The 24150-nt window shown below is 43.7% G+C and overlaps 1 protein-coding gene across 7 annotated transcripts in view; it reads right to left on the minus strand.

Moving 5' to 3' along the window:
• ZDHHC14 (zDHHC palmitoyltransferase 14) overlaps window positions 1-24150 on the minus strand; it is a 195136-nt gene that overhangs the window by 18843 nt on the left and 152143 nt on the right. For all 7 annotated transcript variants that reach the window (XM_075862670.1, XM_075862671.1, XM_075862669.1 and 4 more), the window contains 5 exons: window positions 16135-16272; window positions 13364-13412; window positions 11398-11500; window positions 3084-3193; window positions 2270-2372 (listed from right to left, as the gene is read on the minus strand). In XM_075862670.1, the coding sequence (XP_075718785.1) occupies window positions 2270-2372; window positions 3084-3193; window positions 11398-11500; window positions 13364-13412; window positions 16135-16272 (503 nt within the window). The remainder of the gene's footprint in view (window positions 1-2269; window positions 2373-3083; window positions 3194-11397; window positions 11501-13363; window positions 13413-16134; window positions 16273-24150) is intronic.

Consider the following 24150-nt stretch of genomic DNA (forward strand, 5'->3'; position numbering starts at 1 on the left):
ACTGTACTGTATTTTTAGCACCAGCTTGAGTCTCTAATGTACTCAGTCAGGACAATGGGGAATTACTGGAAGATGCGAAAGCTAGTTTTACAGCCCTTTGTGGGAATGTTGAGTAACCTTGAGACAACAGTAATCTATATTCCGCATAAAGGATATATCAATGTGTATGTGACCTTATGCAGCTGGTTTAATGAATATGATGGCGTAAAGCAGGTATTTAGAGTTGACAGATCAGCTGTTCTGGCTGCCACTGTGCACCGGGTGTTGGAAGCAGATGGCTCCGTACACTTCTATTCCCTTGAATATGAGCACAGCTGAAGCAAGGTCACTATACTGTGACCGGAGCCATCTGCTTCCGGCACTGACATCCGGTGCCCAGAGGCAGCCAGAACAGCTGATCGGTGCGGGGTCCAGTTATCGAACCCCCACCGATCATAAACTGATGACCTATCCTGTGGATAGGTCATCAGTATGAAAAAACACCCGTGCCCGGACAACCCCTTTAAGGATACTGGACGATGTAAAGGATGGAGACAGGTAAAAATGGAATGTGAACATTGGAGTGGTCCTCCTCATATCGCCCCGGACCTCCACTTCCCTGACAACCATCCCTCATAACCTACATGCTTTATATTGTATGAGAGCAATTTTTTTTTTCCACTGCACAGAATTTACAGCACTGGAATTACTGATGCAATGATTCAATGATTCAAAGCACTACGGTCATTAGAAGCTGCATACCCCCTGTCTGCATCCAAGTGAAGAGGACACGAAGGAGGAGCGTTGTGAATAGTGCCCTTTCCGTCAGCTGACCTCAGCCAATCAACATTGACATGAATGTTTTGAGTAATGCTGACTGGCTGACCGGGCTTTTCTCACAAAGCTCTTTTCTTATGTCCTTTTCAGTGGATTGAATACACATTACTCAGCTCGCTCATGACACTGGCAGGTAGAGCAAACAATACAAAGACCCATTAAGCATTACTTCTATTTTAAAACTGGGAAAAATGGAGGGTTTATAGTGGATAGTACAAATTTCTTCTGATGTCCAATTTACACTGATCTTTTTTCAAAAGCTTACATTAAACTCCAAGCTAGAAGAATCAGAAAACTTTTAATAAACAAGCAATTTGCTTGCCTAGTGTAAACCATACAAACCCAGATCACAGTATTAATAGGGGGTAGAGATCTAAGCTAATGATCTGTTAGGAGAAATAAATTGCTGAAGCAATTCTGACATGGCTTGTTGAGCAACATTTTTCCATCTGGACATTGACTTATTTTGTTGTGTGATGGACAAATAATTGCAGAAAAAAAAACTATATACTTTAGCATTGAAGTCCATGCCTGCACCTTACATATTAGTCAGTAAGCAACAATGTTTTGTGTGATATATGATTTCTGCCACAGGAATATATTCAAGAAAACACAGCAAGTGAAATATTACATAGAAATTCTGTGTCATTTATAGATAGAACAAAAATAAAATAATAATAATGTGACGGCATAGAGCAGTACTTTACAATACAAGTAGTTTTATAGAATTTCAATCTAGTTTATACATGCTCAATGAGCTGCCCCGTGGCATGGGCAGACAAAAATGTGACCTTGGTGCCCATATCAACCAATCAGTCCAGATTTATTCTCTAGTGTAATTTAGAGAATGAAGACTGAATTGAGATATGTCGTCCCAAGAAACAGGTAACTTTACTTTTTGAGAGCTTTTAATGCTCAATATGTGTCATGTCCCACTTGTTGCGGGCTGCTCAGAATGGAATCATAAAACCCTGAACAACTCTATGAGCGTAAATTATAGATGACTAAAGCCATATAGCAAATGCAGTATAACTTAATATGCAAAAATACGAAAGGAAAAAAGTTAGCTGGGCTAAAGAAATAAAAGAGAAGAGAACACAATGTGATTTTACTGGAATTTGTGCGTGCTCATGTGAAGGATATGACCAGATGGAAGAGAATGAGCTCCACAAGCACGGCAGCACATCTGTGTGATCAGACAATCCTGTCAGTCTTTTTATTATTAGATTTGCTCTACACTTAGCAGTTGGGGAATCTGAACATGTGTTTTACAGTTGTAAAATGGCACCGCATCCTGGGATGTCCTGTCAGTCAATGCAATAGCATCATCATATACAGCACGCTTCATCTTGGCACCTCTGGGCTGCAGTTGTATTATATTTTAAACCCTTTGGAATGAGGTACAGTATGTAACTCAGTTTTTCTGAATGACTGAATACATAGCTTATCTTACCATATTGCTCTGGGACTGAGTAGAACCATACATAGTCAATCCATTGGATGGTGTGACTGACTGTGCCATATCAGCTTGCACAACTCCTCTGCGGTCAATTAAGCTTGAAAGAAAATAAGGAAATAATTATATAGACAAATCGCTATAAAATCACCTATGGTAGAGATGTGTACATTAAAAGTGTTGTCCGATGGATTAAAAAAATAAAAAATAAAAAAAAAATACGAAATCAATATCGAATGTTCTCAAAGTACTTTTATAGTTATGTCGAGAAATGTCATTTATTTTTTATTCGTGAACCTCTCACTTCCAGTTAACAGGGCAGTGTTATTGCTTGCCACCCACTCACTTCTCCAAACTATGTTTACGGTAATATCCTTACTGGGTAAGTCCCGTCTTCCCCTCCATGCTCTCCCACCCTCAAACAATCCTGCCTACAGCAGTGTGCATAAGACACTCCAATTCTTCCCTTCCGCATGCTACCTAGCCCCCCCTAGCAGCATGCACACACCCCAGATACCACGTCACCATATACCAGGAACGCAGAGGCATAAGAGCGTGAGAAACGACACGCTGAGAAAATGATAACTACCGGGGAATGGTAAGCGGAGGGCAAGCTCAGGAAAGTGATGAGAAAATAAAAAAAGGAATGTATATTACGAACATTTTTAGATTTTTGTATTAGTTTCCATTAAATAATTTGTCGTGTCCCTGGAATACCCCTTTAAAGAGATTTGGAAAACATCATTTGGAGGGATGTATTACTGTTGGGCAGGAAACGTGAGAAAACAGGCAGCAGTTTCAGGAGCCTTACCTTGGATTCACTGGTCCACAAAGAGCAGCAGAGCAATTTGTAAAAATATTGCCATAGCTATACGGATTATAGTTTTCTTTTCCTCGTTTACTTGACCAGGAACCTTTAATCTGAAATTATAGTAGAAGGCCTTACAGTTATAAGAGTTGCTACAAATAGCAACAGATGTTTACAAAGCAGTATTAAAAAGGCTCTGTCACCACATTATAAGTGCCCTATATTGTACATGATGTGATCGGCGCTGTAATGTAGATCACAGCTGTGTGTTTTATAAAACCGATAATTTTTGACGGAGTTATGACCCATTTTAGCTTTATGCTAATGAGTTTCTAATGGAAAGTCATACACGTCTCTCCATTCATTTACACAGCACATAGCGATATAGCTATATCGCTATGTGCAGCCAGGACGTGAGGTCTATTCAGAATCCCGACACTACAGTACAGCAAGCGTAATCTCGTTTTAAATTACGGTTTACAGCGTAATCTCTCGAGATCACGCTTGCTGTGCTGTCGTTTCGGGACGGTTAGCGAAGTGTCAGGATTCTGAATAGACATCACGTACTGGCTGCAGGTAATGTATATCCACTGTCAGGACACTGCAGTAATGTTAGTGTTTGTGTATGTGGCTGCACATAGCGATATAGCTATATCGCTATGTGCTGTGTAAATGAATGGAGAGAAGTGTATGACCCTGATTGTTCATTAGTTGTCCATTAAGAAACTCATTAGCATAAAGCTAATATAGGTCATAACTACGTCAAAAATTATTGTTTTTCTAAATAAAAAAAACACTGCTGTAATCTACATTACAGCGCCGATCAAATCATGTACAATATAGGCCACTTCTAATGTGGTGACAGAGCCTCTTTAAGCTGGCCATACATTAGGGATTTCAGACGAACGTTTTTTTAAACGCCTTGTCGTTCACAGTTGGTCTGAGAAGGTCGTCATTTTGGGTGATAATGCCAGAAGTTAAAATGACAAATCGCTGATCGAGATCTGCCTTGAGCTGTGGCCTGGTCTGGGCTTCTATTGATGGGACACAAATCGGACGATTGGCATGAACAACGTTACTACACTGTTCCAATATTTTTCCACAGATATTGGTCGGAATCTGTCATGCTCATTCTTGTCATGAAAAGCCAAGGTCTGGCAACAGTAAATTGACCAAAATCTCTTCTATAACCCCAGTTTAAGGTGTGATTAGATTATACATTTACAAGTTACTCAAGCTGTGCATGGTCTCTCTAGAATGTGTATTAACTCCACTCTATGAAATGTAAATATATTATATTCCAAAGTGTCATAAAATTATTGTCTTAGGTTGGGTTCAAATCGGTGTTAGTTTTTTCTCTTGTACTGCTCCGTCATAGTAAATCAAAAGAAAAAACAAAACCGAAGCACAGGATCCATTTTACGACAGACGCCAATGATGGAACCCATTGACTTTAAAGGGCTCTGTCTGGGTTCCGTCATTTTGCCGGACAAAATTGCAGAGCCTCCATCGCAGATGTGAACCTAGCCTAAAGCATATTAACTAAAACACACTTTAATGTATTTCAGACTAAATACTTCGTATCAAACCATGCCATAAATCATGAAATGCACTCCTGGAATCACTTTTCAATGATTACTATTCAGATGGGTTTACAGAACTGCTCAACATTCCAGTTAAGTGTAGTCTGATGCAAGTAAGTACTTTTGACAGCAGTAACCATACGTTCTTTATAAAGTCGAATTCCAGTTGAAGTCTAAAAAAACAAATAAATTGGATTTTCAACTCCCAGTGAAATCTCCGCGTAGGCAGGCCATACCCCTCCCACAGACACTAGATCAGTTTGTACCGAAAGCAGTAAAAAGACAAAAAACAAGAAAATGTCCATGGTCCTGGGAAGAAGCAATCAAAACAGCCAGAATAAAGGTCCCGTGCCTGAAACACAGCAAAAGAGGGCGGGGCCTGTGTTCCTAAACAGGGCTGACCTTAGGATAGATGGCGCCCCGTGCGAAATTATCTTTCGGCGCCCCACCCCATCATAAAACAAATGCCCCATAAAAAAGCAAAATGCCCCCCCCCAGTATAATGCCCCTTTAGTGCCCCACACACAGTATAATATATAACCCCTTCAAGGAACAGTATTTTGTCCTATAATTGTGCCCACACAGTATCATGCCCCCTAAGTGCAACACACAGTATATTGCCCCCTGCAGTGTCCTTACACAGTATAATATCTGCTTAGCGGCCTCCACGCAGTAAAATGCCCCCCTCCCCAAGCTGCCACACAGAGCCCCCCTGCAGATTGTGCCATAATCCCCCACCTCATCCTTGTATACAGGAGCATCCAGCCCCCACCTCCCTCTTGTAGACAGTGCAATACAGCCCCCCACCTCCTCCTTGTATAGTGCCGCAGAGCCCCCACCTCCCCCTTGTATATAGTGTCGTGCAGCCCCCCCCCCCCCAAAAAAAGAAATTGTACTCACCAAGGCCCGGTTTCCACGACGAACGGACCTGCTCCACAATGCAGACGACGGGATCCTTGCGTAGGCCGGCGTGATCCAATGACCACGCCAGCCTGCGCAGGGATCCTGCCCCTGATAGGCCGAACGGCCTGTAGCCTAGTACAGAGTTTCTCAACCTTTTCGGACTCTAGGCAGGAAAAAAAAACCATTTCCTCAAAGCACCCCTACCAAAAATAGTTGAGAGACAGAAAACAGCTAAAAACCAAGCACTACACTCTCAGGTTGTTCACACAATGTTTTTTTTGTAAGGCAAAAAAAAAAAAATCTTCCTCTAAATTCCTTCAGGAATTTGAGGCAGATTTTGGATTGACCGGTTTTCTTAAGCTGTTGAAGTTAATGCAAAATCCGCAGGCAAAAAAGAACTCCAAAACAAGCGCTGCAGCTTTCTTCGGCCGCCTATTAATTTCAATGGGAGGTCAGAGGCCGAAACCACTCAGACCATCAGCCCCCCCACTCACAGATGCCCCCTTGTAGGTAGCGCCACACAGCCCCCTTGTAGGTAGCGCCACAAAGACCCCTTCCTGTAGACGGCGCCAATGTAGTTCCCTGAAGGAGCAGAATCCTACTGTGGCCAGGGATTCCGCTCCTTGACGGAGTGCATAATGTCTGTCCATATATGGAAAGTAACATCAGGGGCAACTCCTGGAGTGGAATCCCCATCCACAGCGTTGCAGACGCTGTGACCGGGGATTCCACTAAAGGACAGAACCCCGACTTCTCTGCCCGTATATGGACATAGACATCAAGCGCTCCTTCCAGGAGCGGAATTCCCAGCCACAGGGGGATTACGCTCCTTCAGGGAGATACAGTGGTGCCATCTACAGGGAGGGGTGAGGGTTGCCATCTATGGAGGTGGGGGGGGGGTGCCATGTACGGCGGTAAAGGATGCTATCTACAGTTGGAAACCACTGGCCTAGTAGATAGAGCAGGGAGATACCTCCCTGCGCTGCCATAGGGTGAAATAGCATCTGCGTCCTAAGGACGCAGATACTATTGAATGTGGGTGCCTGTCCAGACGGGCGGTACGGGCACCCTCATGCCGCTATGGCTGCTACGGCCGTAGCAACGCCACTGAGAGATGCGCTCGGGTGGAAAAGGCAGCTGCTGGGTCGCCTGACCCAGGCGCTTCTGATACACAAGCAGGGGAAGGGAGCCAGCACAGCGCCGCCTTCCACCTGCTGGAGTGATGCGCCCTGTACAATGGCACAGGTCGCACACCCCTAAGGCCTGCCCAGTTACCAAATGATGAGAAAAATATTTTAGGAGGAGTGCAAAAATCTAATTTTCTCCTAAAGTAGTCCCAGTGAGTAGGAAAAAAAAATGAAACTACAGCCTAGCAACCTGTCTTACACAGCAATCTGTGACTGAGACTTGCATCAGAGGAGGCCAAAGAATGTATTTGGTAAAACATGGTAAAGGTGTGCACCAAAGCCCAGGTAGCAGCCTTGCATACCTGAGCAATTGAATCTTGATGCGGGATCGCCCAGAAGGCACCAACAGACCTTGTAGAATGGGAAGTGATCTGAAGGCGAGGAACTTTACCATTGAACCGATAAGCTTCTGATATCGCAGACCAGATCCCACACACTATGGTTGCCTCATATGTTGTCGATCCCTTGCGTGGCCCCTCGGGAACAAAAAAGTAAGAAACACTGACTGCTCAAGGCAATGTAGAGCCTTTTCCCTCCTTTTCCTGGAAGGAGAACAAAAAATAGGGACAAGACAAGATTACATTTGGAAGGAAGAGACACGATGGAAAACAACCTATCCTAGTGAATGACAAAAAAGGTTGACCTGCATGACAAAGCAGCTATTTCCGAAACCCTTCTGATGGAGGTGTCAGCTATCAGGAAGGCCACCTTCCAAGAGAGAACAAAACCTCCCGCAAAAGGTACAAAGTGAGATATCTGAAGCACTTCAAAGACTTAATTGAGATCCCAAGGCTCAGGGGTTTGTCTGAATGGAGGGATGGTGTGAGCCACTCCCTGCAGAAAATTCTTCAATTGGAAGGGCCACCACCTGCTGGAAAAAAAAACGGACAGAACAGAGACATGACCCTTAAGTGAAGACAATCCAAGTCCCAGATCAAGATCCTGATTGCAGGAAATCCAGGAGTAAAAAATTAACATAGGGTGGAAATTAAGAGATTTACAATAGATAAAATAGATCTTCCAGATGCGGTGGTACACCTTGGCCGATTGAGGCTTCCTGCCTCTCAACATCTAACACTGTCTGAGAGAGACCCCACGCCCTCTGAACCTCGGCTTCAACAGCCACAACGTTAAAACGCATCTGAGGTAAAGTGGGGAGGAACTGTAAATGTGGGAATGTGGAGGTATGCATCACAAGTGTAGATGGACGAGAGAAACGCTCCTTGTTCCAACTATGCCACAGAACACTGGAATTCCATCTGAAACCGTCGAACATGAACTAAGCGAGACCAATATTTTTGGAACTGTAAAGAGATTAGAGTAGAACTCCTGAAACCGTTACGCCTTTGGTACTGGGACAATGACAGGAGGCGCGGTCCAGTGCAAGTGGTTGAGTCGACAGAAAGAACCTCCCTGCGGGAACAGCAGAGAGCTTTATTTTGTAACTTGTCAACACCACTTCTTGAACCCAAGCGTCAAGCACATGAGCTAACCAGGTCTCCTGAAAAGAAAGCAGCCCCCCCCCCCACTCGAACATCCTATACGAGTGGGGAGACAACTTCAATGTGAAGTGATCTTTGCAGAGGAGGACTTCTGGGGCTCGGGCATGTTTGCCAGGTGGGTCTAGATGTCTTGGCTCAGTGGGGCGAGCAGGGAAGGGAACAACCTGTGGGAAGAGGAGTTCAGAGGGTATCAAAACCTCAGAGATCGAAGAGAAAGCTGCAGACAGCGTGGGCGTTTCTGGGGCAAAAGAGAACTCTTACCACTGGTAGCCTCCGCAATAATTTTGTCCAGACATTTTCCAAAAAGTCTGTCACCAATAAAAGAAACTCCAACGAGGGCTTTTTGGAAGCCTGGTCAGCCGCCCAAGTTTTTAGCGAATTAGAACGCTGCATGGCAATAAGATTAGCCAACACGCAGGCATTGAATTGAAATGACTGAAGTGAAATAGTTGAAAATAAATTGAAAAAAAGCTAGAATTGCCTTAGACGCAAGGTCAGTCATGTCCTGTTGCTGCACACTTTCAGGATACCACAGTAGTTGCTTACATCAAACCGAGAAAGCCTTACATCAAACCGAGAAAGCCTTACATCAAACCGAGAAAGCCTTACATCAAACCGAGAAAGCCTTACCCACCCAGGCAGATGCAAACGGTAACTGTGGAGCAGAGGCTGCAGCTATGGAAGGCCCAAGTAAAGAACCTAACCCACTCAGGGGTTGCAACATTCTGAGGGGTCCTGAGTTGAGGGCACTGTGGGCAGAATGAGTGGACTGAACGCGTGTGAATTTATTATTCCTGGCAATTAAAGTTACCAGGGCTACCTGTGCCAGCTACCTGGCAGACTCCTTCTGAAATTAGGACATGCCACAATAAAGGAGAAACAGAGATAAGCTATTAATTGTCTGTTAGTTTTCAGTGTCTGAAAGACTAGGACCCCTGGTTAAGCTGCACTATTAGTAAAGGACACCTAGACCAAAAAAGTAAATAACCCCTTGGAAGCACACAAAAATGTGTGAGCAACTGTAACAGGGAAAACATTTGCTCACAGGGCTGGCCTAAGGTCCTGTGTACTGCTAGTCAAGCTAGAGAGGCTTATTGAAGGAGCTGTAATGGAGCAGGAGTGATTCCTGGTTGTTCCTAGGAGCCAGGGCCTTGAAGGGGCAAATCCAGCATCACAGGGAAACCACCCCCAACAGAGGATGCCTTTCCACAGCCAGAACTGCGGCCAAGCAAACCGATAGGCCGGGACAAAAGCACATGACGTGATTGGGTGGGGCTAAAGCCCTCTAAGATGGGACCTAGGCCTCCAAAAAGCAGGATGCTTAATTTCATACGCCCGGCTAAGGAACAGCTACAAAAAAAAAAAGAGGTCCACAATCTAGCCACCCAGGGATAGGCTATAAAAATGAAAAAAAAAAATAATAAAAAAAAAAATGTGTGTAGCGGGGGAACTGTTAACCTATATAAGCCAATAAAGTACTGCCATCTAGACCAGAAAAGAAGCTGGAAGGCAAATCTGCCCAGCAGCACTGTTATGGCCCCTGCAATTTAACCCATAAATTTCCCTACCCCAATAAAACATAGGTGTTTACAGGTTCACAACCTCAGTAACCGCTTATTTAAATTTGGGTTACTGGCACTCCACCTGTGGACGCAGAACAAACAGTAGTTAGATTGCTGGCGTTGAGGGGAAAATAGGTGCAGAAAACCGCCTGGTTTCCCGGCACCCACAGGGGGTTGACCAGGCTGTGAACAGGCTAAAACTGATTAAGCTAGTGTCTGTGAGAGGAGTATGGCATGTCTGGGCAGAGCAAAAGACCTATTCCCATGGTGCGATGTACCCCAATGATATAAACTAGAAACTATATTCAAGCAACTATCCTGAGAAAAAAAAATAAGAATCCAGTTGACGCTATTCGGCTACATGCACACGTTGCATATTTTGCTGCGGAAAATACGCAGCAATACGCAGGAAATTGGCAGGTAAAAAACCTACATTGGGCAGTTTAAGTTTTGATGTGTTTTTTGGCGCATTTTCACACTGCATTTTTGGTGCGATTTTCCACAGCACTAGGCAGATGCGTTTCCGCTTGCGAATTGTAAGAAATTGACATGCTGTGGATTTTAAAATATGCACCGCAGGTAAATTTCCTTCCCGAAAAATACTGCAAAGTGTACATGATATTTCCTGGAATCTCTGACTATGCTGGTACTGTATTACGAGGCGGATTTACCACACGCAAATCCACGCAGCAAGATCGCACGTAGTATGCATTGCCTGCATTGAGCCTACATTCACGCGCCAAATCCCCAGAGTAACACAGTACCAGCAAAGTAATTGAGATCAAGAAATCTCATCTACGCATTGCATTTTTTTTTCTGCACGTAACGTGACCGGCATTTTAAAAACCGCAGCTTATCAATTTATCTTGTGTTTCAGTTTGCGAATTGTATTTGACTACTTTTAAAAGAAAACTCACCGAAATCCACAGCAAAAAAATGCACCTATTTCCTCATCTTTATTTAAAAACCACACCTAAAAATGCATTAAAAAAAACGCACTATTAGGTGCGGAATTTACTTGTGGAACTACCTGCGGCTTTGATGCAGAAAATCTGCAACATGTGCATTTAGCCTTAGGGTATGTTCACAAGGTTTTTCAGGCAAATTTATGAGCGTAAACTCTGAAATAAGCTTGGAAAAACACTAGCAAAATGCCTAAAAACAGTTTCCGATTGTTTTCAATGTGAAATACTCTGTGCTGAAGCGTTTTTTGGAGCGGATTTTCCATGGTCACTAAGAAACACGCCTAAAAAAAACCCTCAAAAGAAGCTTTAAATGAGGGGGAAAAAAAAAAAAAGCTTAAATTTTTGCAAAAAAAACCCACATGAGGCTGTTTTCCCTTGAAAACAGCGCTGTAATTTTCAGCCTTTGTACGTGTGAACATACCCGAACACAGAGCGATGCAGTTTCAAGAGACAGCCTGTCACTATGCAAATAAAATTTACCACGTGTGAATGCTCACTAAAACGGCCAACGTTTATCATGGATAACCTCAACCAGAAAAATGTTTAGACTGATAATCTACAGCTCTGCAGAATATGATGGCATGAAATAAATTCATTGGAAATTTCTGTACTTACATCTTCGTTGGTAGTTTGATTTGAACTGATCAAATATGTATGGAAACCAGACAGGCCAACAATTGACCAGACAGAAAAGAAACACACCACAGCTTCTAGAACAGTGAGATCAAAGTTAAGGAAGATGCACATCAAAGGAAAAACACATTTGAACATAGGTATTTCTATCAATATTAATATTTTTAGCTTATGCAGGGACACACTGGGGCTTTCCTATTACCCAGAAAACCTCCCCCCACCTCTGAGCCACAGGACAAGACACTGAAAGAAATTCATGAATCGCTCAACACCAGTAGTACGACATAAAAAATACTTTGCAATTTGCAGAAAAACTAGCTTTTGCGTCTTTCGTATTTTTTGGCCACCTCTGTCGCTTTTCAAAAAAGTAGAAGGGGGTCTGATAACTTGACTATAATTTAGACCAGAAATCTGGCATAAATTATAGCGCAAATTAGGGCTTAATAAATTACCCCCCCCCCCCCCCACTGAGTTAAATTATATCCCCATCACTAGGGGGAGCTCACAGCATATTGATCTATTAGCTGATGATTTGGAGCTCTATCAGAAAAATTGAGATTTAATAAAAATTAAGGTACATTTACCTGCCCCACCACCATTAATCTCTTAACAATAATAAACCAAATCATTTTATATAAAAAGTGTTAACCACCCTAGACCACCTACAATATTAGGTATTAGCCCCTTAAAGGGGTTTTCCCCATGAGGGACATGTGACATATCCATAGGATACGTCAAATGTAAGATAGATGCGGGTCCCACCACTGGGATTCGCACCTCTCTAGAACGGGGCCCCCTAAACTCCGTTCTAGCTTTTTGTGCTCACGCCGACTCCCGGCCACAGCCTAACTTGCTGAGCTACGCCGTTTCCGTAACTCACATAGTAGTGAATGGCAGTTATGGAACCAGCGTAGCATGCAAGCTATGCGGTTTCCGTAACTACCATTCAGTTCTATGGGGCTTACGGAAAGAGCGCAGCCCAGCGAGCTACCCTGTTTTGTCCTTCATGGTTAGAAATCAGCCGGAACACAGAGGTAGAACGGGGTTTAGGGGCCCTGTTCTAGAGACAGGTGTGGGTCCCAGATCTATCTGACATTTATAACATACCCTGTGGATATGTCATAAATGTCCCTCATGGGAAAAATCCTTTAACCAATGTAGACCACCATGGATAATTGATATTAATAGTAACCCCTTTGTTACCCTACACCAACAGGAGTATAACAGGAATACCAATCACTAAACCCTCAAACACCAAAAGTTGGCAAAATGAGTAGAATGGATGGCGGCAGGCAGATTGGTACAGACCCATAATTTGTATTTTCTTTCTTTATGGGTCTTCATGATAGTTCTTAGTTTATATAGTTAGGTCTATTTGCAGTCGGATGCAAAATAAAGGTTATGGTGATAATCACGATGACTTGTGTCAAAATAAATACGAATCTCCGCTTTGATGATCATGTACAAGATATTTTAACTGCAAACAAAAAAAACAAACATAGAAAAAGCAAAATGACTTTAATTTTGTTCTTTTATACCTTCAAAATAAACTGCAAGACAAGCACCAAACCTTTTTAATGAGCCTAAGATTTCTCACTAACAATTAGCAAAGATTTACATCTATCGAGTTAAAAAGTTGTTTTTATATATTGCATGGACTTGCATTTCCAATGTTGTGGGAAAATACATATTACCTTGCATCTATTTTTATTTGCAGAGTTTTTATTTTTTGAATTGGCAACAGCACTTCGACCTTCAAATCCAAACAATATTTGCCTTGAAGGAATCTGTATTTTGGAAGAAAACCTGGAAATTTTTCCTAGCATTCCAATGGACTGCGAATACGATACTTATAATTTATTGCTCGTGACATTGTCATCCCACCAATGATCTGTTCGAGACAGACAAGAAAATAATTGTTGACCCCATTATGTTTTTTAAAGGATATCTTGCAGGACTGTCCTTTAAGGCATTGAGAAATCCTGATTGTTGAGAGCCTAGAAATAAAAAAAAATAAAATAAAAAAAAGCAGAACTGGAAAAGTGTCTGGATTTTAGTATTTATTTAGAAGCTTCACTATTCATGCATCTTTAACAAAGCCTCCCAAGTAATGAAATACAACTCATGTGATGTTCAAGTAAAGAGAAGCTCAGATGAGCAGCGGCCCAACTTTCCCGATGTTTCATGAAGAACAGATCAGTTATATGATGTTACCAGCATGAACGCTACTGTAGGAAAGTAGAAACAATATTGGGTTGTAGTATTATGTTCACGTTATGAAGCCAGTCTATACTATACCCCCTCAGTCAAATCTCCCTGTAGACTGGCCCAGACACCAATGCAGTGCCGGATTTAAAAGGTATTGTACAGGAATACAAAAAAAAAAGTCTACTTTTTTTTTTTTCATAATCACCACCTCTTTTCTATTGCCTGTGTTCCATTCGCTATTCCCTTCCCAAGCTATTGAGAGACTTTAATAATATGACTGGATGTGTCATAAATGTTAGATAGATTGAGGTCCAACCTTAGGGACACGCGACTGTCATCCTACATTGCCCCGCTGCTCTCCGGCAACACTGACAAGGTGGTCGGGAGTACGCAAACAGCCGAGCTACAACATTCTCAATTCCCATTCACTTTTATGGGAATTGGGTTAAAGTGGCGTAGCACGGCATGCTACGCGGTTTTCGTAAATTCCCATTTACTTCTATGGGACTTACAGAAGCAGCGTAGCTCAGCTGTACTGAACTCCAGAACACCTCAGACAGTGGCCAGAGAGCATCAGGAGCAGGGTAAGGTGGTAAAAAGGTAGGATGAGTGTCCAGGGGCCCCATTCTAGAAATAGGTGCGGGTCCAAGAGGTGAAACCTGCATCTATTGGACATTTATGTAATGTCCTGTGAATATGACAAATGTCCACGAAGGGATAACTCCTTTACTGGATGAAAATGTATTAAGCCAAGTAAAGCAAAACCTGACAGAAGGGGATATGCCAACATTCATGTAATCCTTAAAGAATTATATATGACCTAATACTGTAAAGGTAAAATAAAAAAGGCCTTAACTTTTTCTCCTACCTCATTCCATGTCCTACAAACACCACCACATAAATAAATTCTACTCAAACAAAATGTTCTTAATTATAGGCTAATAGGTGTTCAAGTGACCTACCAGGTAATCTACTAGAGTTGGTTTTACACTGTAAAAATGTAGTCTCACCATGGTCTTTAAAGCGTACCTATCATTTTTTTTTTGTTTCGTTTAAAATCAGTAGTACATGTGAGTACATGAAGCTTTGTAATATCTTAAGGGAAAGGGGCATATTTCTCACCTTCCAGCAGCCTGTAGTTTCCCCCTTCCCTGCCTGTAAAATGTTCAGAAACCTCCTCAGTCACCAAAAAATCCATCTAGAGTAATACAGTAAATAAAAGCCTGAGAGGGGGATGCAGCTGCAGATGTTCTCTCTCTGAAATGGGAGTGGATAGCAAAAAATAGAGAGACATTTGACTGGCTCAGAATACCGAGCACAGCACTAGCAGAACATCAAGAAAAGCCAACCCACTCAGCAGGCATGGAGAGAGAAAATATGCATTCTTAGATCGCATGCAAAGTGATGGAAAGCGAACCAAAAAACAGATTACACAAAATTTCTGTCTCCACTCCACTTAGCATGCATCTACACCTGTCTAAGGAGTGGTTGTAATGTTTATCTTTTGTAAAGATAGGTACGCTTTAAATGGGGCCCTACTTGCTCTATCTTATTCTAGACTCCAAGGAAAATGGTGAGGACACCTACTCTACAAAACTCACAAACTGTCTTGCCTATAAAACAACCTCTATGATAGTAGGCTATTTGGTAGGAAAACTATGGTACTTAAAGGACGACATTACCATGTTTAAAGATAAACATACAGTTCTCAAATCTGTATAAATGGGCTAGAATCTCTGCCAGCAACCCTACCATTGTCAGCCTCACAAGACTGAGCAGCCAGGAGACCTATGAACAGTTTTGCCTTCATTACCTCATGTGCTTTTAAAAGTAAAGGGTTCACAAAAATATTTTCGCACACTAATAAAGCACAAGGAACGATGTAATTTAACCACAGAATAAGAAGCTAGAATCTGCCAACGCGAAGAAGGGCATAAAGCATATAGCCCATCAAATACATTGAATCTTCATGATGTTGTGTATTTACGTGCACGTCAGTAGTCATAGTATTTTCTATTTGATCCGAGGCTTTGTTACATTTTTGGTATTGAAATATAAAACTTTCAAATACACTATTAAATGATAAAAACATTCAGTAATCAGGGCGTAAAATTATGAAAATTAAAAGAAGTCATTTATGTGGGGTGTTGACTACATTAACATGAATTAAAAATTCATAAGTACTTTTAAGAAAACTAGGTCAACTGGCTTTTGCCTACAGTAACACAATGTGCCAATCTGAAGTATAAACGCATTAAAGAGGCAAAACCCATACACTTTCATTTTCTTCTAAATTTAATAAGAATTTAATTTCCAGGGAGCTTGATGAAATTATGGAATAAATCACACAAAAGGTTGGAAAAATTCACTACTGTGCTCAGTATCGTAATAAAAATGGTACCAATATACCATGCAAACTCCCACATGCAAAGAAATAAAAAATTCACAAACAAATTGAGATGAAAGGCAAATATAAATAAAAACAAACATGGCTTCTTCCTGCATACTTACGAAGTATAACGTTCGTGATAACGAATGCAAATATAAAGACCGTCAGAAATGACAGAGATAAAATGAACATGTAAAAAAATCTGTAGTTTCTTTTCCCCACGCAGTTTCCCACCCAGGGACAGTGGTGATCAAAACGCTCTGAAATGAGGCAAAAACAAAAAGATATATATGGCATCGAATGAAATCAAGTATTATATATACATGAAATAACATACATGAATGCCAATGTGATCATGACTAAAGTACTTAACTCCTTTTTTTTTTTTTTTTTTAATCAGTTCAAGTTTATTCAACAAACTTCACATCAATACAGGTCATTATACATTCTCATACATTGTGAAAGCATTTCTCCAAAGACCCAAGCATTTATTTCCAACAAAACAATCTCTTCCCCCCAACTCCCCCCTGTATCCCCCAGCCGGCCCTCCCGTTACAATCTTCTTTATCCTATCTCTTTCTCCTTCCCATTTCCTTCCCCCATCCTCCTCCAACTCCCCGCATGTACGCAACAGTCAGTGGCTCTGTTCCTGAATGTGTGACCTGTCCCTCCCTGCTCCCGTGCCCTTAGTGTTCCCTTGGACCCCAGAACCATTTAGAGTGGGACCAGCGCACGTAGCGTCATAAGTTCCGAGGAAGCACACCCAGAGTGATCAATCCACCTAGCCCATTGTTTTTCAAATTTAGTCTTGGACCCCCTCTTGGAATATATCCTATATTCCATCAGAACCTGAGAATTAAGTGCCCCTATAATTTCTTGCTTCGAGGGTGGCTCCCCATCCAGCCAGTGCTTTGCTATTCCCTTTCTTACTTGGTATAGTATTTTTGCAATTGCCAGCCCTGTCATCCTATCCCCCTCCAAATCCCCTACATACCCCAGCAGCATTACCACTGGATCCAATGGAATCTGTACCTCAAACACTCGGCCCATTAACTCTGTCATTTCCGTCCATAAGGCCCCCAATCTCCCGCAGGACCAGAACATATGAAGGATGTCTGCCTTTTCTTCCGGACACCTAGGACACCTGGCGTCTGCCCTTAATCCCATTTGTTTCAGAACCCAGGGGGTCCTATACACCCTATGTATCAGAAATAACTGTGATCTTCGTTGTGCTACATTTATGGACAGAGTACATGATGCAGCCAATACCGCCTCCCAGTGGTCTGTAGGAATAGGACCCACATCTTTCCCATGCAGCTTTGACCGGTGCCATAGGATCTCCCAGATGTTCCGACAGTAACCTGCGATAAACCAATGAAATTAATCCCTTTGACGTTACTGCTTTTGCAATATGTTCCAACACTCCGGTGGCATGGATCGCCATGTCTACACTGGCCGCTTGTGTCTGCACAGCATGCCGAATCTGCAGGTACTGATAGAACATGCGGGAATCCAACTGAAACCCCTCCCGTAACTGCTGAAAGGATTTGAGTATGCCTCCCTCGTACAACTGACTCAATCGTATTATACCTCGCTGCTCCCACCCCTGCATCCCTTCCAATTTGTCCATTTTCCCCAGATATGTGTTCCTCCAGAGTGGGGTATATTTAGTACACTCTCCTATCTTCAACAAGTGCTTACACTGCCACCACACCTTATGTATGAGAAGCATGGTGGGTCGAGTACTCGCCAGTCTTCTATAGCTGTGTGCTTCCAGTCCTGCCAGCGGATCCCCCCCCCCCCCCCCAGATGCGATAGGATGCGCGCACTGGACCCCCAGGTCTCCTCCTGCTCCCACCCCCAGAAATGCTGACATTGGGCAGCTAAATAATACACTCAAGCATTAGGCAAAGCTAGGCCCCCCTCCTCCTTAGGCAATTGAAGTTTCTCCAGTTTAATCCTGGGTACCCCCTTCTTCCATACTAAGTCTCTGAAAAGGTTATGCAACCTCCTAAACCAATATTTGGGGATCCATACCGGGGAATTATGTAAGACGTACAGCACTTGAGGCATAAGGATCATTTTAATCAAATTCGTCCTACCCAGAGCAGATAGCGGTAGCTTATTCCAAGCCTCTACTTTGGCCTTTATCGGTGTCAACAGTGGCATCACATTAAGGGACATATAATCCTGTGCTTTCGCCGTCACCCTGACCCCCAGATATTTAAACTCTGTGACCACCGGTATCTCCACCTCCTCCTCCCCAGTCTGGATAGCCCCCGGATCCATGAACATAAGAGCCGATTTCGACCAATTAATGAGCAATCCCGAATATTTCCCAAAACGCTTAATCAGGGCCATAACTAACGGTAGTGTGCGCTCGGTATCCGCCATGAACAACAGCATATCATCCGCGTATAATGCGATTCGTTCCTCCACCCCCACATATCTCAACCCTTGTATTTGTCTTACTGCACACGCCAATGGTTCCACCGCCAACGCGAATAACAACGGAGACCAGGGACATCCCTGACGTGTTCCCCGCGCCAGCGCAAACCGATCAGAGAGGGCCCCAATCACCCTTATTTTTGCAGTCGGGGCTACGTATAACAACCTTACCCATTTTATGAAATTAGGCCTAAATCCCATTTTTCCCAGAACGGACCACAAATATCCCCATTCCACGCAATCAAACGCTTTAGCCGCATCTAAGGAAAGAATGGCTCTCCCCCCATGATTATCTGGAAGAACTTGCAAATTCAAGAACAGCCGTCTCAGGTTCACCGCCGTCGATTTGGATGGCATAAATCCGGCCTTGTCTCCATGTACCACCCTAGCCACTACACTAGCCAGTCGAAGCGCCAAGACCTTTGCTATGATTTTAATATCTGCCGTCAATAGTGAGACTGGTCTGTAGGAGCCCGGGAGCTGGGGATCTTTACCCTCTTTAGGCAGAACCACTATAGTTGCTTCATACATTGATTCCGGGAGCCGCCCCCTATCAAAACTATCCAGAAGAGTTGCCAGTAAATGAGGTGTGAGTTCCTCCCCATATTCTTTAAAAACCTCCACCAGAAGACCATCCGGTCCCGGAGCCTTTTCACTGGCGAGTATCCCTATGGCTGCCTGGAGCTCCTCCAGAGATATAGGTTCCTCCAATGTCCTTCTCTCCTCCCCTCCCAACCTGGGAAGGTCAATCTCCCCTATATACTCTTCCAACTGTTGAGGTGTGTGTTCTGCTCTAGAGGCATATAAAATCGGAGTAAAATTGCTGAAATATTTTCAATATCTGCCCCGTATCAGTTTCTGGCTTTCCCCCCTCCCCCCTAATAGTATGTATATAATTATTCTCCCTCTGAGCCTGTGCCATTCTTGCCAGTAACCGTCCTGTGGTCTCCCCCTCCTCATAATATTGACGTTTCAAAAACATCCGTTTGTTATCCGCCCTCTCCAACTGATGCTGTTTTAATAACCTCTGTGCCTCCACCCAATGCCTCAAAGTGTCTGGTGTGTTATCCGCAATGTGTAACCTTTCTGTCTCCGTTACCCTTTCCAACAGCGCTTCCCCTAATTGTCTAGACCTGGTTTTTACTGCCGAAATGTGCTGGATGAACACCCCTCTCAGCCACGCCTTCATCGCATCCCACAGTATCTCTTGCGGTACAGTACCCGAGTTGAACTGAAAATACTCCTTTATGAGGTCTAGAATTTGTTTATTATATATCAACTTCAGCCAGAATGCATTAAGCTTCCAGCCCCCTTGCCCCCGCCCTCCCCTCCGTCACCACCTTCATTAACAAGGGAGAATGATCCGATAGGGCTCTTTGTAGGTATTCTATCTGATCCACGAAGGGTACCGCTGCATTCGAGCACAAAATTAAGTCTATCCTGGATAGAGACTGATACGTGGAAGACGCACAAGAGTACTGACACCTACTTGGATGCTTATCCCTCCATATGTCCCGCCAGCCCATTACAGCAACAGGATGACCAAACGCTGTTATTCCCCCCCCCCCCCCTGTCGTGCCAAATTTATCCATATTGGTATTCGGTACCGCGTTAAAATCCCCCATCACGAGTAACGGCACCTCCGGGAATCTAGCCAATTCTTCCACCACTTTCTTGAGACACCCACTTGAAAGGGAGGGGGAACATACAACACCACCAACACACAATTCCAGTGATACATCGTACAGTGTACCCCGACATACCGCCCATCCTGGACGGAGTCATGACATATAAATGGCACCGCCCTATGTATGAGAAGACTCACCCCCCTTGAATATGTAGTGTGATAGGAATGAAAACTATGGCCTATCCAGGCCCTATGCATCATGGAGACCGAATCCCTAGTCATATGCGTCTCCTGTAGTCCTATCACCCGTGACTCCTGCTTCCTAATAAATTCAAATACCGCCTGCCGTTTTCTGGAGTCCCTCAAGCCCTGGACATTCCAGGACAAACAATTAAGTGATCCCGTCATCCCTCAACATATCCCAATACATCCTACCCTGTATTCGTACTTTTAAATATCTGACCGGCTGGGTCATCCTTCCCTCCCTCCCCCCTCCCTGTAACATCCCCCGTAAACCTACCCCTTTCCAAGGGTTGGGGCGACAGATATCATCTGCCATAACCCATAACAACAAGCATTGGCAGGTCAACTCCGCCCACCATACATTCAGCAATACCATAACTTGCAATTCACCCTTCCCGCTCAACTGACCATTACTCCCGCTGCTTTTTTGCAAATAAACAACCATCCCTTCAACATATCAGTACCCCTCAATGTCCATAGACAAATTCCTCCACTCCCTGTCTTCAGTGTGCACCGCAGCCAGGCCCTCAAAGGCCCCCAGGGGTTCAATCAGGAGTCCAAGCATAGCAAGGAACCCTTAATGCCAGTTCTTGCCATGGTCTACGACACCTGGTTCAATCCCGCATCTCCGGCCTCTTCTTCTCAGCCGGTTCCCTCCAGATCAACGCCTTCTCTCTGCCTCCACCGGTCTCAATTGACTTTCATGACTGTCCAACCATCTAACCGCTTCTCTCAGTGTCTCAAAAAAGGAAGTCGTGCCCAGAGCCACTATTCTCAGGCGGGCAGGATACATCATAGAATATTGCAATTGTAGCGCCCTTAGGCGTCTCTTTATATCCATAAACTGCGATCTTTTCAGTTGTACTTCCAAAGAGAAATCTGGGAAGAAGGACACTTTCACCCCATTAAAGGAGATGTTTTGACGTTCTCTAGCTTTCCTCAGGATTTTATCTCTATCTTTATAGTGTAGTATCTTTATCAGGACGGGTCTCGGCGGCCTCCCCGGAGGGCCGGGTCTTGTCGGCACTCTTTGCGCTCTCTGCACAGCAAACAGAGGGGTCAAGTCCTCTCTACCAAATGTGTCGATCAGCCACTTTTCAAAGAAATCATCCGGATTCGTTCCCTCCACTCTTTCCGGAACCCCCACAAGTCGAACATTGTTCTGTCTCAGCCGATTCTCCATGTCATCTGTCTTTGCCTGCAATTCGGCCACTGCCTGAGAGTGTGCTTGTACATCCTGCCTTATGTTAGGAATCGCATCCTCCATGTCTGACACTCTCCCCTCCACAGCAGTGGTGCGTTCCGCTACTTTCTGCAAATCATTCCTGAGCAACAAAATGTCCTCCTTTAATCCACCCATCTGGCATGATAAGGCAGTAAGGACCATAGAATTTTGCTTCACCGCAGCCAAAATGTCCTTTAATGAGGGTTCCCCCTTCCTTGCTTCACTTTTCCCTCCAGCACCTGGCTGATCATGCATGGCACCACACATCTCCTCCTCCTCACTTCTCATGTCCCCTGCCAAAGGAGAGTACCTGGATCCATAAGATGAGCCTCCTGCAGCCTGATCTCCAGCCGACTTTCTCTGCTGTGCTGCCACACCTACTGCTCTCGGCGTGTGGGCGAACCTCTCCAGCTTTTCTGCTGCTTCCTGCCTTAGGCCTCTAGTGCGGCCTTCCATCTCGCCGGCGCCATCTTGAGAGCGGGACCCGGGACTAGCTGGCGGCGACTTCTGCTTCTTCGAGCACGTCATTATGGACGGGCACTCGTGCACCTCCACCTCTAGACTCCGGTAAGTCACCGGGGAAACCGTTTTCCCCCAAATTCTGCGGGATATATATGCCTTACAGGATGGATACAGCAGGAGCTCCGGTCACACACGTCCTCTCACATTCACCGCTAGGCCACGCCCCCAAGTACTTAACTCCTTAACGACCGCCCACTGTCTTGACGGCAGGCGGTGCTTAGTCTACAACAACGTCTTTTGGCGTCGCTGTAGAAGAGGCTGATGAGCGCTCATCCTCTAAGCAGGATCTAACTTACAGCTCCTGATCTTAGAGCAGCCTCCTGAATATAGCTGGGGTCGGAAATCTTTTGGAGCCTAGCTGTTTAACCCATTGATCGCCGCATTCCGTGACCGCGGCAAGATCAAAGGTAACTCCCCTCTTTGATCGCGTTAACTGAAACCCGGTGATTAGATCAAACACCAGGGAATTCCTCTGCAGTCAGCCCTGGGGCCCTGGAAAGGTTCGGGCACACAACCTGTGTCAAAGTGACAGTGTAATGTATATGTAGAGTATACCAATACAGAAGTAAAAAAATAAATAAAAAATAGAGTTGTAAATTAAGTTATCCCTAAACCCCTTAGTGACCACCAATACGGCTTTTTACGTCGGTCACTAATGGGCTTTAGGCTAGGCTGACGCCTTTTCACGTCAGCCTAGTCTAAGTCCTGCACGGGTCTCCCGTGCAGGCAGGAGCCGGGGCTCTGCTGTCTGATGACAGCTGAGCTCCTGCTCCAACGCCCGCGATCGAAGTTTACTTCCATCGCGGGCGTTTAACCCGTTAAATGCCGCCGTCAATAGCGACCGCGGCATTTAACTTTGTTTACAGAGGGAGTGCGCTCCCTCTGTCACCCATCGGCGGCCCGCAAATGCAATCGCAGGTCTCCGATGGGGTGTCATGGCAGCCGGGGGCCTGATAAAAGCCCCCAGGTCTGCCCTGGACATATGCCTGTTAGGACGCGCCGGAGGCACGTCCTAACAGATTGCCTGTTAGATTTACACTGACCGGCAATAATGCTCTGGTATACGAAGTATACCAGAGCATTATAGCAGCGATCGGAAGATCGCACAGTAAAGTCCCCTAGTGGGACTAATAAAATAAGTCAAAGTGAAATAATTATTATTAATAAAAAGTACAGTAAAAAAATAAATAAAACCATTTTTTTCCATAAAAAGTGGTTTTATTTAGTAAAAGTGTAAAAAAAAAAAAGTACACATATGTGGTATCGCCGCGACCGTAAGGACTCCATTAAAGTTAATATGTAATTTAAACCGCAAAGTGAACACCGTAAAAAAAACGCAAAATTTTTTTTTCCATTGCCCCCCCAAAAAAAGTCATAAAAATGAATCAATAAGTCCCATGCACCCCAAAACAGTACCATTCAAAACTACGTCTTGTCCTGCAGAAAACAAGCCCAAAAAATCACTACATTGATGGGAAAATAAGAATATTACAGCTCTTGGAAAGCGACGATGCAAAAACAAATAATTTTAGTTCAAAAGGGTTTTTATTGTGCAAAAGTCGTTAAACATAAAAAACCTCTACATATGTGGTATCGCCATAATCGTACCGACCCATAGAATAAAGGTAACATGTTATTTACGTCGCATAGTGAACGGCGTCAATTTAAAAACGCATAGAACAATGGCGGAATTTCAGGTTTTTTTTTTATACTCCCCCCCCAAAAAGGTTAATAAAAGTTAATATAAAAATTATATGTACCCAAAAATGGTGCTATTAAAAAGCACAACTAATCCCGCAAAAAACAAGTCCTCATACAGCTATGTAGACGAAAAAAATAACAAAATTATAGCTCTTTGAATGCGACTATAGAAAAACGAATAAAATAGCTTGGTCATTAGGGCCTAAAATGGGATGGTCACTAAGGGGTTAATGGGATTAAAATAAATAAGGCCCAAAAAAGGCATTTTTCATAAAATATATTTTATTGCCCCTACATTAAATAAAAACAAAAAAACCTACACATTCGGTATCTAAATGACAGGAATAACCAGAAGAATTAATCTAAGGGTAT

Source organism: Rhinoderma darwinii, chromosome 4 (genome assembly GCF_050947455.1).
Source record: "Rhinoderma darwinii isolate aRhiDar2 chromosome 4, aRhiDar2.hap1, whole genome shotgun sequence".
Lineage (NCBI taxonomy): Eukaryota > Metazoa > Chordata > Amphibia > Anura > Rhinodermatidae > Rhinoderma > Rhinoderma darwinii.